The 16,507-nt window shown below is 42.1% G+C and overlaps 1 protein-coding gene across 1 annotated transcript in view; it reads right to left on the bottom strand.

Annotated features, from left to right (window-relative positions):
- Nucleotides 1-15,542, bottom strand: part of RpL9 (ribosomal protein L9) — a 42,653-nt gene extending 27,111 nt beyond the window's left edge. Inside the window, exons 1-2 of the mRNA XM_080286147.1 lie at nucleotides 15,512-15,542; nucleotides 11,144-11,289 (exon numbers count right to left, since the gene is read on the bottom strand). Coding sequence (XP_080142273.1) covers nucleotides 11,144-11,281 — 138 coding nt within the window. The 5' untranslated portion in view covers nucleotides 11,282-11,289; nucleotides 15,512-15,542. The remainder of the gene's footprint in view (nucleotides 1-11,143; nucleotides 11,290-15,511) is intronic.
- Nucleotides 15,543-16,507: the final 965 nt, after the last annotated feature.

Genomic DNA, 16,507 nt, shown 5'->3' with positions numbered 1-16,507 from the left:
TAAAAAGATGCATTAACTGGTGATAGCAAACACTCGCACAGTCGCTTCTTAGCTTGTCCAGTAACACAATTTTCTCTGCTAAGGTCATAACTTGATCGTTTTGTCACTTTGGAGTTCTTACTAATTGTATTATTAGCCTTTGGTGAGGCTGGCTTACGTCCTGGGGCCATGTGGAAAGCAAGTGGGAGGCAAGAGGCTCATATCATAGTGTGGTTACAACCACAACAGCCACTTAAGGCAGTCAGGCATGGACTGAAGAATGCGGGACAGAGAGCAGTGTTGCCATATCCAAACAACGAAATTATGCTAGGGCAATGAAAAAATTATGCTAGATTGAGCATATTTGTTCCAAGTAAAAAATGAATTATGCTAATTTGAAGCTAAATGATAAAATTCTATACATATTCGTGCAACATATTAATTATGTATTGTTTACTATGAAAATATTAAAATGAACCTACATACAGTAAGAGGATAAATATCGGTATCTACCCATACTGCTTTTTCCCACGAAACTTACGTTTTTCTGATGGATTTTGATGTGATTCGTTCGATTTTGAGCATCATTTCCGTCGGAAATAACCAGATTTTGAGATATGCCCCCCCCATCCCCCTGAAATAATGAGGGATCTTTGGGGAATCGGGGGTTATAGGGAGGGGGGAAAACACAGAAAATGGTCATTTCCGACTGAAATGAAGCTGAAAATCGAATGAATCATACCAAAATCCATCGGAAAAAACTAGGTTTCATGGGTAAAGTACAAAGCTCAAACTTATCCTAACCTAACCGAACCGAACCTAAAACCTAACCTAACCTAATCCAACCCAACCAAGCCCAAACTGAAAGTAACCAATTATTCAAACATCTTCTTACCTTATTCGTCTCTCTCTCTCTCTCTGATTTGTAGCTTTTATAAAATTATTCTAAAAATATTCCATTCCATTCTAAATTATGCTAGAATGATTCTAAAACTTCTAATATGCTAAAAAATATTCCAGACTCGAAAATTTGATCAAAATTATGCTAAAAGAATAAAATTATGCTAGATATGGTAACACTGGCAGAGGGGCCACGGGAAAGGGACAGAGGGTGGCGTGAGTTTACCGCGCTACAATTGGAAGCTGCGGGAATTTCAATTTTTTTTTTTTCTGTATATTCAAGGATATTTTTGTTGAACTTATTAATGCTAAGAAAATCCGCGAGAGGGCAAAACCGTAGACAAAAAATCCGCAAAAAATGCGGGATTACTGTACTATAAATGCTTCAAGAGCATTTTCACCACAGCCACAGCCTTAGAGGTGGCAGCCACAGACGTGCTGTAAGCACCCTGTACACTGCTAAATATTTTCCATACTCACTTCTAATTCCTCATTCTCTGGTTCCTTTTCATTTATTTCATGCTTTATGTCCGTTATTGGTGTGAATAGGGTCTTAAATAGGTGCTATGCAGGTCCGGTAGGGAGTTATTTAGATGGCTTTCAAAGTTAAGCTGGGTTAGGGTCCTTAAGTACCAGTCCAGGAGGCCGGGGCCCACTATCCGGATGGACCCACTTTCTGGACATGCTTTTGGCTCTATTACATCGGATAGTGGAGGGATTACTGTATACATGATTCTGGATGGTGTGCAACCAAATACTGACCAAAACAATGATGGACTACCAAATGGTTCATCTAGTATACAGGTATGTAGTTACGATTTTTAAAATGGGGCACCCAAGGAAAACCCTTCAGCAGATACAAAAGCAGTAACCAAGAAAATTGAGATGACCTGTCCACCTCTCAGGCTATCCCACTGCTACCACGAATACTGAACACCATCGCTACATGATTATCCAGTATGCGATGAATCAATTCTACGAGGACGAATAAGTTGGAACTTTTTAAATACACGACACAATTTTCACCTTTATGATGAGTATGTTCCTGTACGAAGCCTCTCTGGTTGATATAAGATCACGACAGTAAAACCTTTCATATGATCACCCTCACACTATGGGCCAAGATGGCATTCTCATCAATTATCACTATCAAGTGTGTTAATATCGAGGATGGAACAACAGTTTGGTGCGTGTGGTGTGGAGTTCAAGCAGCAAGCAAAGTGTAACAAGGTGAAACAACGGTGAGGCGAAAACTTAATTTTTTATACTTAATTTTGGTGATAAGCAGCGGGTGAAGAGCAGAGAAGTGAAATAACAACCAGTTTTGATGAGATGGAAACTTGTTTAGACTGTTGAGTAGGTGACCCTTGGCCAAAAACTTATCCCAATGAACCATTATTACTGACATGATGTATGAGAAATCATTATGCAATGGAATTTTTTTCTAAAATGAGATGATGATTTCTTCCCTCTAAATATCAGAGATTTGACTGTTAGTCCAGAAAAAGCTAAAGAGTTTGGTAAAAGTACCAGGTATTTAAAACTACATGGCTGAATTGCCATAAGTGTATGACATGTAGTCTGGTCCTGCTGTTTTGGGTTCCCTTCCCCCCCTGTCATTTACTGGTTTTGTGGGGGGGGGGGGGGAAAAAAAAAAAAAAAAACTAAGGTGTTTTCTTTCTTTCTTTCTGGAATGGGACTTTTGAGGCTTGCTGATAGATACCAGTTTATAGGGTGTCTGCTTATTCGTGTACACTGCAGTTTCATTGCGTTTTTAAAGGCTCCAACACGCTTGCATGTGTCGGCCTTGGTCACCTAATGGCGGCTCTCCACGCTGCACGATCCACTGCAGCCTCCCTGTTCAGTCCCTTAACCCTAAGGTCACACTTAATGACCTAGTCCCATGTCTTTCTCGGTCTACCCCTCATAATCCCACCCCCAATATTAACACTTCTCACCTTCCTCACCCAATTATCATCCCCCATCTTCTCCACATGTCCAAACCACCTCAATCTACCTCTCCTCATCACAACACCAATACACTCCAGTCCCATCCTACCTCTCAACTCTTCCACTGTAAACCCAGCCCCTCCAGGCCTTGGACGCAGGGACGCACTGCACATCCACCTAATCATTGTCATTTCTGTACGTCTGAGCCGGCGAATATCTTCCTCCCTCACTGCCCAGGTCTCACTGCCATACAGCATTACACTCCTAACACACGCTGCATACAAAGACCCCTTAGCACGTAGGGAGAGTCCTCTCAATGTAAGGAGAGGCAAGAGCTCCCTGAACTTCTTCCAACCACTTCTCACTCTAGCTACAGAGCTAGCTCCAGCCCCACCTCCAGCACACAACATATCTCCCAAATAACAAAACTCTTCCACACACTCAAGAGATTCACCTGCAAGTTCAATCCTTTCACATCTGACAATCTCCACCTGCTCACCCCGGCACGCCGTACACATAAAATCAGCGTTATCTCGCAGTCTACCTCTGATACCACAATATCTCTTATGCACCCATTTATCACACACACCACACAAGATGGAATTACTTCCCACGCCCTTGTGGCAAACTGCACATGGCCACTCTCCCTCGTTTTTGACAGTACCGCCACCAACCCTAGATATCATCACTTTTGTTTTATCTGCATTTACCCTTAAACCCTTTTGCCCCATACCATCTCTCCACTTCCTAAACCTTTCCTCCGCCTCCCTTTCATTCTCTGCAATCAACACCAAATCATCAGCATACAACAACTCCCACGGGAGTCCGTTTGTAAAGTCTCGTGAAAGGGCTTCAAGTACCATGATAAACAACATGGGACTCAGGACTGACCCCTGATGCACACCAACATTCACGGAAAACTCATCACTCAAATCTCCATTCACTCTCACCTGGGTGTGAGCACCCACATATATGGCCATAACCACCCTAACCAGCCACTCCTCCAAGCCAAGCTTTCTCATTGCCCACTTCACCACCTCTCTAGGGACTCTGTCAAAGGCCTTTTCCAAATCAACAAAAACAAAATAAAGATCCCTTCTCCTACCAATATATTTTTCCTGAAGCTGTCGAACAATGAATATGGCATCAGTGGTCCCCCTACCTGGCATAAACCCAAACTGCATATCGTCAATATTCACTCTTTCTCTAATCATACCTTCTAAAACACTCTCCATTACTTTCATTATCTGATCTAAAAGCTTTATACCTCTATAATTTCCTCTTTCCAGGGCATCACCCTTCCCTTTATACACATTTACAATTATACTCTTCAGCCAATCATCTGGGACAACACACTCATAAATAATCCTATTTATCAGGTCAGTAACTAAACTCACCCCTATATCACCTGAGGCCTTCAACATTTCGGCAGTCAACCCAGACACACCTGCTGCCTTGCCCACCCTCATCCTGCTTATTGCCTCACTCACAGTAGCAGTATCAATCACAGGCCAAGGGCCAGACACTGGATCTGCTGGCTCCAAACCTTCCCTGTCCCAGTCAAACTCCTCATTCAACAACCGGTTATAATGCTCTCTCGATGCATCTTTAATATCCTCACTGTTCACCACTACCCTTCCTTCATCATTCTTCACACACTGCTCACCTATGATATCCCGATTATCCCTCTTCACCTGACCTGCCACCCTAAATAAATTTTTCCTTTCCCCATGATTTAGGTTATCAAGTAATTGTCTCTGTGACTCAGACTTTGCCCTGTATACCTCTCTTCTAGCCCTACGCTTGGCAGCCAAATATTCCTCTTTGCTACCACCCTTCTTCCATTCCCGGAAAAGCCTTCTTTTCTCCTTAATTGCAGCTTCTACACCCTCATCTCACCACCAAGTTACTTTATGTCTTGGTGGTCCTCTTGTCCAGCCGCATGTTACATCAGTAACTCTCAAGAAATTGTTCTTGAGGGCTCTGTACTGTTCATTAACGCCTCTGTCTATAGCTCCCTGTTCAGCCACCACTCTCCTCAACTCGCTATAGAAGGCATCCCTTCCTACTTGGTTTTTCAGCTTCCATATTTTCCTCCTAGGTACATAAGTCCTCTTTTTCATCACTTGTTCTTTAAGCACCATATCACAAATCAATAGTTTGTGCTGCTGCACACACTCCTCACTTCCTATAACTTTAACATTCCTCACTAACCTCCTATCAGCCCTCCTAACCAGAAAATAATATATCTGACTGCTATTTCCCCCAGACTCATACGTAATTAACCTACTGTCTCTTTTCCTAAAATATGTGTTGCACACAATCATGTCTGTTGCCTCCCCAAACTTGAGTATCCTTTCCCCTTCCGCATTCCTTAGACCATACGCACATCCCCCATGCACTCCTTCATAACCTTGTGCTGCTTCACCTGCATGACCATTTAAGTCCCTTCCCAAAATCACTATCTCATCATCCCGCATACCACCCACTACATGTATTAAATCATCCCAAAATCTATCTTTTTCTGATTCATCCAATCCTGCCTGTGGAGCATATGCCGATATAATCGCAGCTATCTTTCTTCCCAACAGAATTTTCACTACCAATATCCTATCGCTTACTCTCAAAACATTCATAACATATTCCACCCATTTCTCCGCAACCATCACACCAGTATGTCATGAATTCTTGCTTTTGTTTTCTAAAAGCTCCAACATGCTTGCACATGTTGGCCTTGGTCACCTAATGGCGGCTTTCAATGCTGAGTGATCTCTGGCAGCTTCTCTATTCAGTTCCTTATCCCTGAAGTCACATTCAATGACCTTGTCCCAGGTCTTTTTCAGCCTCTCGCAATCCTATCCCCAACGTTAACGCTTCTCCCATTCTGCATCCAATTATCATCCCCCATCCTCTCCACAAGCCCAAACTATCTCAATCTACCCCTCCTCATCACAACATCTCTACACTCAAGTCCCATCCTACCTCTCAACTCTTCCATCAAAAACCTAGCCCCCCATGCCTCGCACTGAACATCCACCTCTCACCTGAACTACGTAATTTCTGTAACTCTGAGCCTGCAAAATATCATCTCCCTTTACTGTCCAAGTCTCATTACCATACAGCATTACACTTCTAACACATGAGGCATACAAAGATCCTTAGCACAGAGGGAGAGCCCTCTATGTGTCAGGAGAGGCATCAGCTCCCTGAACTTCTTCCAACCACCCCTCATTCTAGCCACAGAGTTAGTGCCAACCCTCTCCATCACATAACTATCTATCTACTATCTACTGCCAGACGCCATAATCCCGTAAGGGGTGGCCACTTGACTTTGAGTTACTTATTTTACAGGGAGGGGCACTAACCCTCCACCAACCCACTTGTTGACACGTAGGGAGCACGTATGGGTTGGATATATGGTAACCACCCCGCGTTGTAAATGGTTTCTTGGCTTACAGGAAACCATTTGGCTTGTCACGCAATGTAAAGCCACCTGTGAAGGAAAGAAAAGCAATAAGAAGTGACAGGAAAGATGGGAGAAATAGGAAGAGAGGAGGGCAGGGACAGAAAAACATAACAAGTCTCCCAAATAACAAGACTTCCACACACTCAAGTGACTCACCAGCAAGATCAATCCTTTCATGCCTGACAATCTCTACATGCTCTCCCCGACACACCGCACACATGAACTCAGTATAATCTCACAGTCTACCTCTAATACCACTATATCTCTTACGCACCCACTTAACACAAATACTACACAAGATGGCATTACTTCCCATGTCCTTGTGGCAAATAGCACATGGCCACTCTCCCTCTTCTTTGACAGTACCGCCACCAGCCCTAGATACCATCACTTTTGTATTATCTGCATTTACTCTTAAGCCCTTGTGCCCCACACTATCTCTCCACTTCCTTAATTTTTTCTCCACCTCCCTTTCATCCTCTGCAATTAACACCAATTCATCAGCATACCACATCTCCCATGAGAGTCCATTTCTGCAGTCATGTGACAGGGGTGCTAGTACTATGATATAATAACAAGGGACTTAAGACCGACCCCTAATGTACACCAACATTCACGGTAAACCCTTCACTCAAATCTCCATTCACTCTTACCTGGGTGCGAGCACCCACATACATAACAATAACCACCCTAAACAGCCACTCCTCGATCCCAAGCTTTCTCGTTGCCCACTTCACCGCCTCCCTGGGAACTCTGTCAAAGGGCTTCTCCAAATCAACAAAAACAAAATACAGATCCCATTTCTTTCCTATATATTTTTCTTAAAGTTGTCATGCAATGAAAATGGCATCAGTGGTCCCACTGCCTGGCATAAATCCACATTGCATCTCATCAATATTCACTTTCTCTCTCCATTAACTTCATTATCTGGTCAAAAAGCTTTACACCTCAATAATTTCCTCTTTCCAGGGCATCACCCTTCCCCTTGTACACATTTACAATTACACCCTTCAGCTGACCATCCGACACAAGACACTCATATAGTGAATATTCATATTTATCAAGTCAGTGACTAATCCCACTCCTATATCTCCTGAGATTTTCAGTATTTCAGCAGTCAAACCCGATGCTGCCTTCCCCACCTACTGTACATCTTGCCTATTGCCCTGTTTACCAAGGCCAAGGTCCAAACACTGGATCTCCTGGCTCCAAACCTTCCCTGTCCCAGTCAAACTCCTCTTTCAACAACCAGTTGTAATGCTCTCTCCAGGCATCTTAAATATCCCCATTATTCACCACTACCTTTCCTTCATCATTTTTCACACATTGCTCACCTATGATTGCCCTGTTTTCCCTCTTCATTTGATCTGCGACCTTAAATATCTTTCCACACTATTTAGGTTATCAACCAAAAGCCTCCGAGACTCAGACTTTGCCCTGTAAACCTCTTTCCTGGTCCTACATTGGCAGCCAAGTATTTCTCTTTGTTGCCACACTTTTTCCACTCCCAGAGAAGTCTTCTTTTCTCCTTAACTGCAGCTTCTACAACCTCATCCCACCAACAAGTTACCTTATGTCTTGGTGGGCCTCTTGCTTTTTCATTTATTTACTTAATTATTAGTTACTTTCTATCTATCTATCTATTGCCAGATGCCTCAATTCCATAAGGTGTGGCCACAAACAAATCACCTCCACGTTGCCCTGTCCCCAGCCATTTCACTGCCCTGCTCCCAACTCCCCCCCCCCCTCTCATATATCTCTCCACCCCATCCCTCCATCTCATCCTTGGCCTCCCACTCCCCCCCCTCACATACACTCTCCTCATCAGTCTCTCACTCTCCATCCTCTCCACATGGCCAAAGCACCTCAGTGTGTTCCTCCTAACGCTTCCTATCACATCCACATCCACATTCACACCATAACACTCCTTTATATCCTCATTTGTCAGCCTGTCTCTCCATGTGACTACACAGGCTCCTCTTAAATAGCTCATTTCCACAGCTCTCACTCTTGACCTGTGTCCTTCCAACAACGTCCAAGCTTTACTTCCATACATTAGAGTTGGCATCACAATACTGTCATGTAGTAACTTTTTCACTTCCATGCTCACTTCCCTGTTTCTTATCACTGCTTTCAAGGAACCAGCAACCTTTCTTCCTTGTTGTACCCTTTCAAGCACTTCACCCTCCAAACTTCCATCCTTACTTAACACACTACCCAACTACTTAAACGTACTCACATTTTCCATTTCCTCACCATCCAACCTCGCTGTACATTCACTGATTTCATCTCTCTCAAAGATCATCACTTTACTCTTCCCTACATTCACTTTTAGATTCCGTTTCTTACACACTCTCCCAAACTCCTCCACCAAGTCTTGCAGCTCCCCTTTGTCTTCACTTAACAACACAGTATCTGCAAACAACAGTACAGGGAGTTTCCAAACACTACCCTCTCTCACTAAGGCCACTCCAACATCCACTGCCCTACCTTGTACCTCTTTCATTACCCTATCCATGTACAGATTGAACAACCATGGAGACATGACACATCCCTGTTTCAACCCAACTTTCAAAGAGAAAAATTCACTCAGTTCACCATCCACACCCACTGCAGCCTTCGCACCCTCAAACATACTCTTCACAGTATTCAACAACCTCCCATCTACTCCGTATATACTTAATACTTTCCACAATCCTTGTACCCTGTCAAATGCTTTCTCCAAATCCATGAAGGCCACATACAAGCTCTTCTCTTCTCTAGAAACTTTTCCACTAAAGATCTACGAATGGATATCTGATCTACACAATCTCTTCCCTTCCTAAAGCCTCCCTGTTCTTCTCCAACTAATTCCTCTGTTATTTCCCTAACTCTGTCAATAAGGATCCCACCATACACTTTTCCTATTACACTAAGAAGACAAATGCCCCTATGATTATCACACACTTCTTTTTCCCCTTTTCCTTTGTACAAGGGAATAATTACCTGTATACCTGACTTCCGATCCTCTGGGACACTACCTTCCTCCCAGGCCAATCTGCACATCTTCCACATCCATTCTACTACTATCTCTCCCCCATACTTCAGCATTTCACCACACACTCCATCAATTCCTGGGGCTTTCCCCAATTTGGCTATCTTCATTGCTTCCACAACTTCTATCCTACTGATTTCTTCCTCTCTTCTCACCTCCCTCCTCCTCCCAGCCATTCCCCAGCCACTTATACTCGCATGACTTCCATTCTCTATGTTAAACAATTCCTTAAAGTGTTCTCTCCATCTGCTCACTTTTTCTCCCTTCTCCACTCATACTCTACTGCTTTTATCTTTCACTCCCCTAGACCCCTACTAACTTCACTGCCACCCTGACTTACTCTCTTCACCTCCTTCCAGAACATTTTCTTACAGTCCCTCCACTTTACACTCAAATTCCTTCCAAATTCCTCATCCACTCTCTTCCTTTCAACACATAACTCTCTCTTCTGCCTCTCAACTTCTTTCACGTCCCTCTTTCTCATCCATTCATTGTATGCTTTCTTCTTTCATGCCACAGCCTGTCTCACCTCTTCATTCCCCCATGCTGTTCCTTGCACCCCCTTCTGTCTTCTCTTCACCCCACACACCACATCACATGCTGCACATATTTCTTCCGTGAATATCTTGTACACACCTTCCACGTCCCCCACCTGCTCCAATTCATATTTACCCAATCGTTCTTCCACTTCTCTCTTATATTCTGCCTTTTTCTCATCCTCTTGTAACCTTTCCCCTCTCCTTGCAACAACTCCTTCTTCCCATCCTTCTCTTCTTCTATTTCTCCATCTTACTTGGATCTTGATTCTGGCCACCACCATGTAGTGGTCAAAAAGTCCACTCCCCCAACCTCTATAAGCTCTTACATCCATTACACATCTTCGCATCCTTTCATCCACACACACATAATCAATCATTGCCCTCCTTTCATTCAGTTCACAACCCACCCTTCTCATCACTCGCCATGTATACCTGTGGATCATGTGCTTGAAGAGGGTATTGGCTATCACTAACCCCCTCCCGGCACAAGTCTACTAACGCACTGCCATTCTCATCTAAGCTATCTCAGCAGGCACACCCCACTCACCAACTATTCCATCCACCTTCACATTCCCTACTTTACCATTAATATCACCAATCAAAAACACTCTCTCATTCCTTCCAAACTTTCTAATTAAAAGATATCTGTCTTTCCCATAACCTCTTGCCGTCCTTTCTATGCATCATGGTTTAATAAATTTAAATACTTTATGGTTTAATAATTTTCCCATTAGCTTGTGAGCTAACTTTGATAGTACAAATGTATGACTGAAAAACAACAATTCTCCATTGCCGACATTATGGCAGTCAGTGATTGCTGGTAGAATAATGTTATCACCCAAACTTCCCATTTAGTGGCATGCAAAACAGCCACATTGGATCTTGCTATCCCCCCCCCCCAAAAAAAAAAGAATTTTTGAGTGCATCAATTGCAGAACATGTTATAAACTGTATATATGCACAGTATCAATAGATCAGAAGTTAACTCCTTCACTCTGAAGACATTTCATGTCTTTTATTCATGCTACAAGCAAATGATTTAATTCAACTTCATAAAGAGACAAAGACGACCATCTGATTCCTTCATTATGAAAACTCTCGTTAAAGCTGAATAAATCAGTCTGGTGATTGCAAGAATACATTATTGTACATGACATTAAAATTAACAGGGAAAACTAAGAGGCAAGATTTTATACTGTGGAAAAAAAAAAAAAAAAAGGGGGGGATTAAATGTACCTGACACATAGATGATACATAATTAATCAATCAACCCACCTTCATGACGAGCTTCATGTCCTTAAAAGACCTGCGGAGAGTGCCACGTGGTCCTTTCACCACCACCACCCTCTTCTTGACACTCACACTCACATTTTTGGGGATGGTCACAGATTGGGATGTAATGATGGTCTTCATTTTGGATTCTGCCAATTATACGATAAGAGATCTATTGGAATCGTCAACAGAGTTGGGAATTCTTTATCAATTAGCTAGTCTGTTCAGACTGGCCTGGCTCCAATGAACTGTAGTCCTTCCATCTAAATTATCTACTACCATCATCCACTCACTTGATGTAGTGCTGCCTACTTCTTCCTTAGCCTTTATCATTCTTTTTCTGTGCCTGCCCTCCTCTCTTCCTATTTCTCCCATCTTTCCTGTCACTACTTATTGCTTTTCTTTCCGTTACAGGTGGCTTTATATTGAGTGACAAGCCAAATGGTTTCCTGTAAGCCAAGAAACCATTTACGACACTGGGTGGTAACCATATAACCAAACCATACGTGCTCCCTACGTGTCAAGTGGGTTGGTGGAGGGTTATTGCCCCTCCCTGTAAAACAAATAACTTAGAGTCAAATGGCCACCCCGTACGGGATTATGGCGTCTGGCAATAGATAGATAGATAATATAGTATAGGCTTTTCCTCACATTAATACACTTGTAAATTATTATACCAAGCAAACACAATACAGTTCACCATAAAATAAGAATTACATAGACAACACCTGATTGTAAAAAAAAAAAAAAAAAAAAAAAAAAAACTTCACTACAATGGACATCAATAGGCCACAATTGGGTTTTGTTGGAAATGAGGAACTATCTATCTATTTATCTATTGCCAGATGCCACAATCCCGTAAGGGGTGGTCATTTGACTTTGAGTTATTTGTTTGACGGGGAGGGGCACTAACCCTCCACCAACCCACTTGCTGACACGTAGGAAGCACGTATGTTCTGGTTATATGGTTACCACCCAGCGTTGTAAATGGTTTCTTGGCTTACATGAAACCATTTGGCTTGTCACTCGATGTAAAGCCACCTGTAAGGGAAAGAAAAGCAATAAGAAGTGACAGGAAAGATGGGAGAAATAGGAAGAGAGGAGGGCAGGTACAAAAAAAGAATGGTAAAGGCTAAGGAAGAAGCAGGCAGCACTACATCAAGTGAGTGGATGATGGTCGCCACCACCTACCAATCAAATGAGGAACTGCTGGACTAAATTCTTAATTATCAGAAAAGGACCGGTAAAGCCAGTCCAGAGTCCCAGACGACTTCAGCTATGTTCACAACAATAAAGTAATAAAAGACATGCTTATCAGTTTACTGTAGTGAATGTATAATACAGTACAGTACTGCAATGGTAGTGAGAACAAGTTTAAAAACCACTGGTGCAACCTGGACTGATGTCTGATGTAGCTATCAGAAAAAGTCCAGGTTAGCAGGGGGAAGTCTGGATGTCACTTTTATCAGAATTTTGCTTTTTCGGAATGGCCTGGGCTCCATTTAGTCCATTATAGTGAGGTTTTACTGTGTGTATATATATATATATATATATATATATATATATATATATATATATATATATATATATATATATATATATACACACACACACACACACACACACTATATTTATCTATCTGTCTATTGCTAGACGCCATAATCCCGTAAGGGGTGGCCATTTGACTTTGAGTTAGTTGTTTTACAGGGAGGGGCACTAACCCTCCACCAACTCACTTGTTGACAAGTAGGGAGCCCGTATGGTTTGGTTATATGGTTACCACCCAGCATTGTAAATGGTTTCTTGGCTTACAGGAAATCATTTGGCTTGTCACTCAATGTAAAGCCATCTGTAAAGGAAAGAAAAGCAATAAGAAGTGACAGGAAAGATGGGAGAAACAGGAAGAGAGGAGGGAAGGCACAGAAAAAGAATGATAAAGGCTAAGGAAGAAGTAGGCAGCACTACATCAAGTGAGTGGATGATGGCCACCACCACCTACCACTACATAGTATATATATACTGTATATATATATATATATATATATATATATATATATACTGATATCTATCTATCTCTTGCCAGACGCCGTAATCCCGTAAGGGGTGGCCATTTGACTTTGAGTTATTTGTTTTATGGGGAGGGGCACTAACCCTTCACCAACCCACTTACTGACATGTAGGGAGCATGTATGGTTTAGTTATATGGTTACCACCCAGCGTTGTAAATGGTTTCTTGGTATACAGGAAACCATTTGGCTTGTCACTCAATGTAAAACCACCTGTAAAGGAAAGAAAAGCAATAAGAAGTGACAGGAACGATGGGAGAATAGGGAGATAGGAGGGCAGGCACAGAAAAAGAATGATAAAGGCTAACGAAGAAGTAGGCAGCACTACACCAAGTGAGTGGATGATGTAGTGCTGTCTACTTCTTTGTTAGCCTTTACCATTCTTTTTCTGTGTCTGCCCTCCTCTCTTCTTATATATATATATACAGTGTATAAGCAACGCTGGGTCTGGTTAGTACTTGGATGGGTGACCGCCTGGGAACACCAGATGCTGTTGGCATCCCTACGTGTCAAGTGGGGTTGGTGGAGGATTAGTGCCCCTCTAAGCCCTTGGCCACCCTGTTTGGGATACATGGCGTCTGGCAATGAATGAATGAAAAATATATATATATATATATATATATATATATATAGGCTACGTGGAGCCTCTGCAGTATAGTGGTTGAGTGTGCATTTTTGCAAGTGGGAGAATGTGGGTTTGCGCCCCACCAAGGTAATAAACTGGGAGTGTTCACCTGGCCACGTACTGCTTTAGTAAGGGGTGCTGTGGTTGAACCACTGTCACATATGATAAAGTATGCTTGCATAATGCATTTCTGCACTGTTTTATATCAACACTGAAAATCTGGTTATGGTTTATCTTAAAAAGGAAAAATATAGTACAATAGCATATTGGGAAGCAAGCCTGCCTAGAATTCTCTCAGAGCCAGAAAGCTTTCAATAGCTGGCAGAATGTTACACCAAAAAATGAATCAGGTAGGAAATAACTGCTTTACTAGATTATGGTCATGGGCTGAATTACCATAAATCCAGGCCCAGAAAAATCAAAACTAAATTGGCTGATACCAGGTATGATATAAATGCTTTACTGGAAATGTAAACCTAGACCCATAATTCTGCAGAAAAGCTTTATTCTGAGGATAAGTGGTATTTCTTTACCAAACAGGCACAGCGATTCCATCTATATTATAACAAACTCATGAGTTCAAGGCATTTAATTTTGGTACAGAAGCAACAGATAGTTAACTGTTGAATTGTGGCTGCAAGAAGTGATTGGAAAAAAACAAATTTTATCTATTTTTGGGTTATGGAAGTGGCTCAATCGCCTGCAGCAGTGTTTACCAACGGTCTTTAAGACTGGCCGCAACGTTTACCATCACTCCAGCTGGATGTGTCAGTGTATTCCATGTCCCATGATATGGGAAACAATGATTTAACCTACCTTACCTGATCTAACCTAACCTAACCAAATATAAACAAACCTAACCTCACTTGCATTTGACAGCCAGCTTTCAAAAGAAAAAAGGCACTTTAGGAACGTTAAATATGGCCAGCTACTAGCAAACACTGACGGAATATTTATGCATTCTAAATCCTCATTTATAGCTTTCAGAAGTTAGAGTGCCCAGTAGCTGAGGTTATTTGGGAATAACCAGTAACCTGTGAAACTCATTTCAATCGAAAATAAGGAAAGGCCATGCCCGTTTGGTAAAAAATTAATATAACAGGGCTGATTCCTTGCCAACGTATCAAATTTTTCCAGCTTAATGGATGTCTTAAGGTGGAGTTGTAGGTTAGGATAGGGATGCAGTGTTCCAAGTAATCAGATATCAATAGTTCGTGCATGGTGTTAGTGAATAATAATGCTACGGAATTCACTAAGTAACCCATTCTCAGCACTGGAAACAGCTTTGTGCTTTACGGTAGGATTGTAAAAATTTTCCCAATCTTAACCACCCTGTCCGAGATTGATTTGATTTGAAATATTTATTGTTTAAACTACTGTGAACTATGCCTACCATTACGACATCTACTGTTTTTACACAAAATCTGCTAATGCTAGCATCAAATCAGGCTTGAAATTAATTTCGACAACAAAATCACACATTCCGTTCGCAGTGTTTACCTTTTAGATGGAAGAGGAATAGCGATGTACATTTTGAGATAAATACGAAAATCACTGTCCCAAACAGCTCCATATATATACATTTTATACTCAGATTTCCTTAGTTACAACGAAGCGTAACTTATAATGTCAGATGGTGCACATATTATGCGATAACCCTCGAAGTCATTCAATACTCACCGTCCACTCGGACAGACTCCTGCGGAAAGGAGTATAATGTGGGAAAAAATCAAATAGTTTCCTTCGATTTTGTTTACTGAATGTTGATTGTCATTTTTGCTACAGAAAAATATCTGCGTAAAATCTGTTCTTTTTATTTATATATATTTTTAAAATCTTGTTTTTCAAAGGTATTCATGCTGTATTGAATGTGTACATAGATGCTAGTAACAAATAGAGAAGTGCTTTAGCCCATGCTCTAGCCCGCGCTATATTTCCACGTTATATTTATTCGTTCCTTTGTTGTTTTCTTTGTTTCCTACATATTATTCTAAGGTAGATATGATTTCAGCACCTAGTGAAAGACTTTCATCCCGAAGGTCATGGTTTTCCATGCGCACTTGAATTCGTAAAATAGGTACAGTAATGTGTTGTATTCATTCTAACACGAGTGTAATGGATTTGGATAGTGCAGTAACCCACTGAGCTCTATAGTATGAAGAGACTATCCCCGCAGAAAGCTTGTGACTGGCCGACACATCGAAATAAGCCTACCCGCACTCGTCGCCTCCACCATAATATTGCTTAGCTTGCTGTTTGTGTTTCACTTTTGCTTACATAAGCTCAGCAGTGGGCCATGGCACTACATTTTATCTGCGGAGTGGACCATGGCACTAAATTTCCCAAATTCATCGGCTGATCAGAAGGCGCGGGTAGGCGCGGGCGTCGGACATGATCATCATCAGCGCCGCCCTGACCCTGGGCTCCTGGCGACGGGCACACAATATACGTGGCGGTGCCCATAAGAAAGCCTCTCTGTCTCCATACTATAGATAAGCTCAGTGGAGTAACACTGCCCAGAAACACGGGTCAGCCAGGAGGGCAGCTAAACCAGCCTTCAACGTGCATGACGTCACGCTCGCCACTGACTCGGGTCAGGGCCGGACCTCCCAAACTTCTGTTGATTACTATACTTGTAGTTGGGTCCTCCAGCTCACGCTACATTTCCATAAAGTT

The sequence above is a fragment of the Coenobita brevimanus genome, chromosome 110 (genome assembly GCF_032717465.1).
Source record: "Coenobita brevimanus isolate Jiangsu-jjx chromosome 110, ASM3271746v2, whole genome shotgun sequence".
NCBI lineage: Eukaryota > Metazoa > Arthropoda > Malacostraca > Decapoda > Coenobitidae > Coenobita > Coenobita brevimanus.
This window is presented reverse-complemented; position numbering and strand designations above follow the sequence as displayed.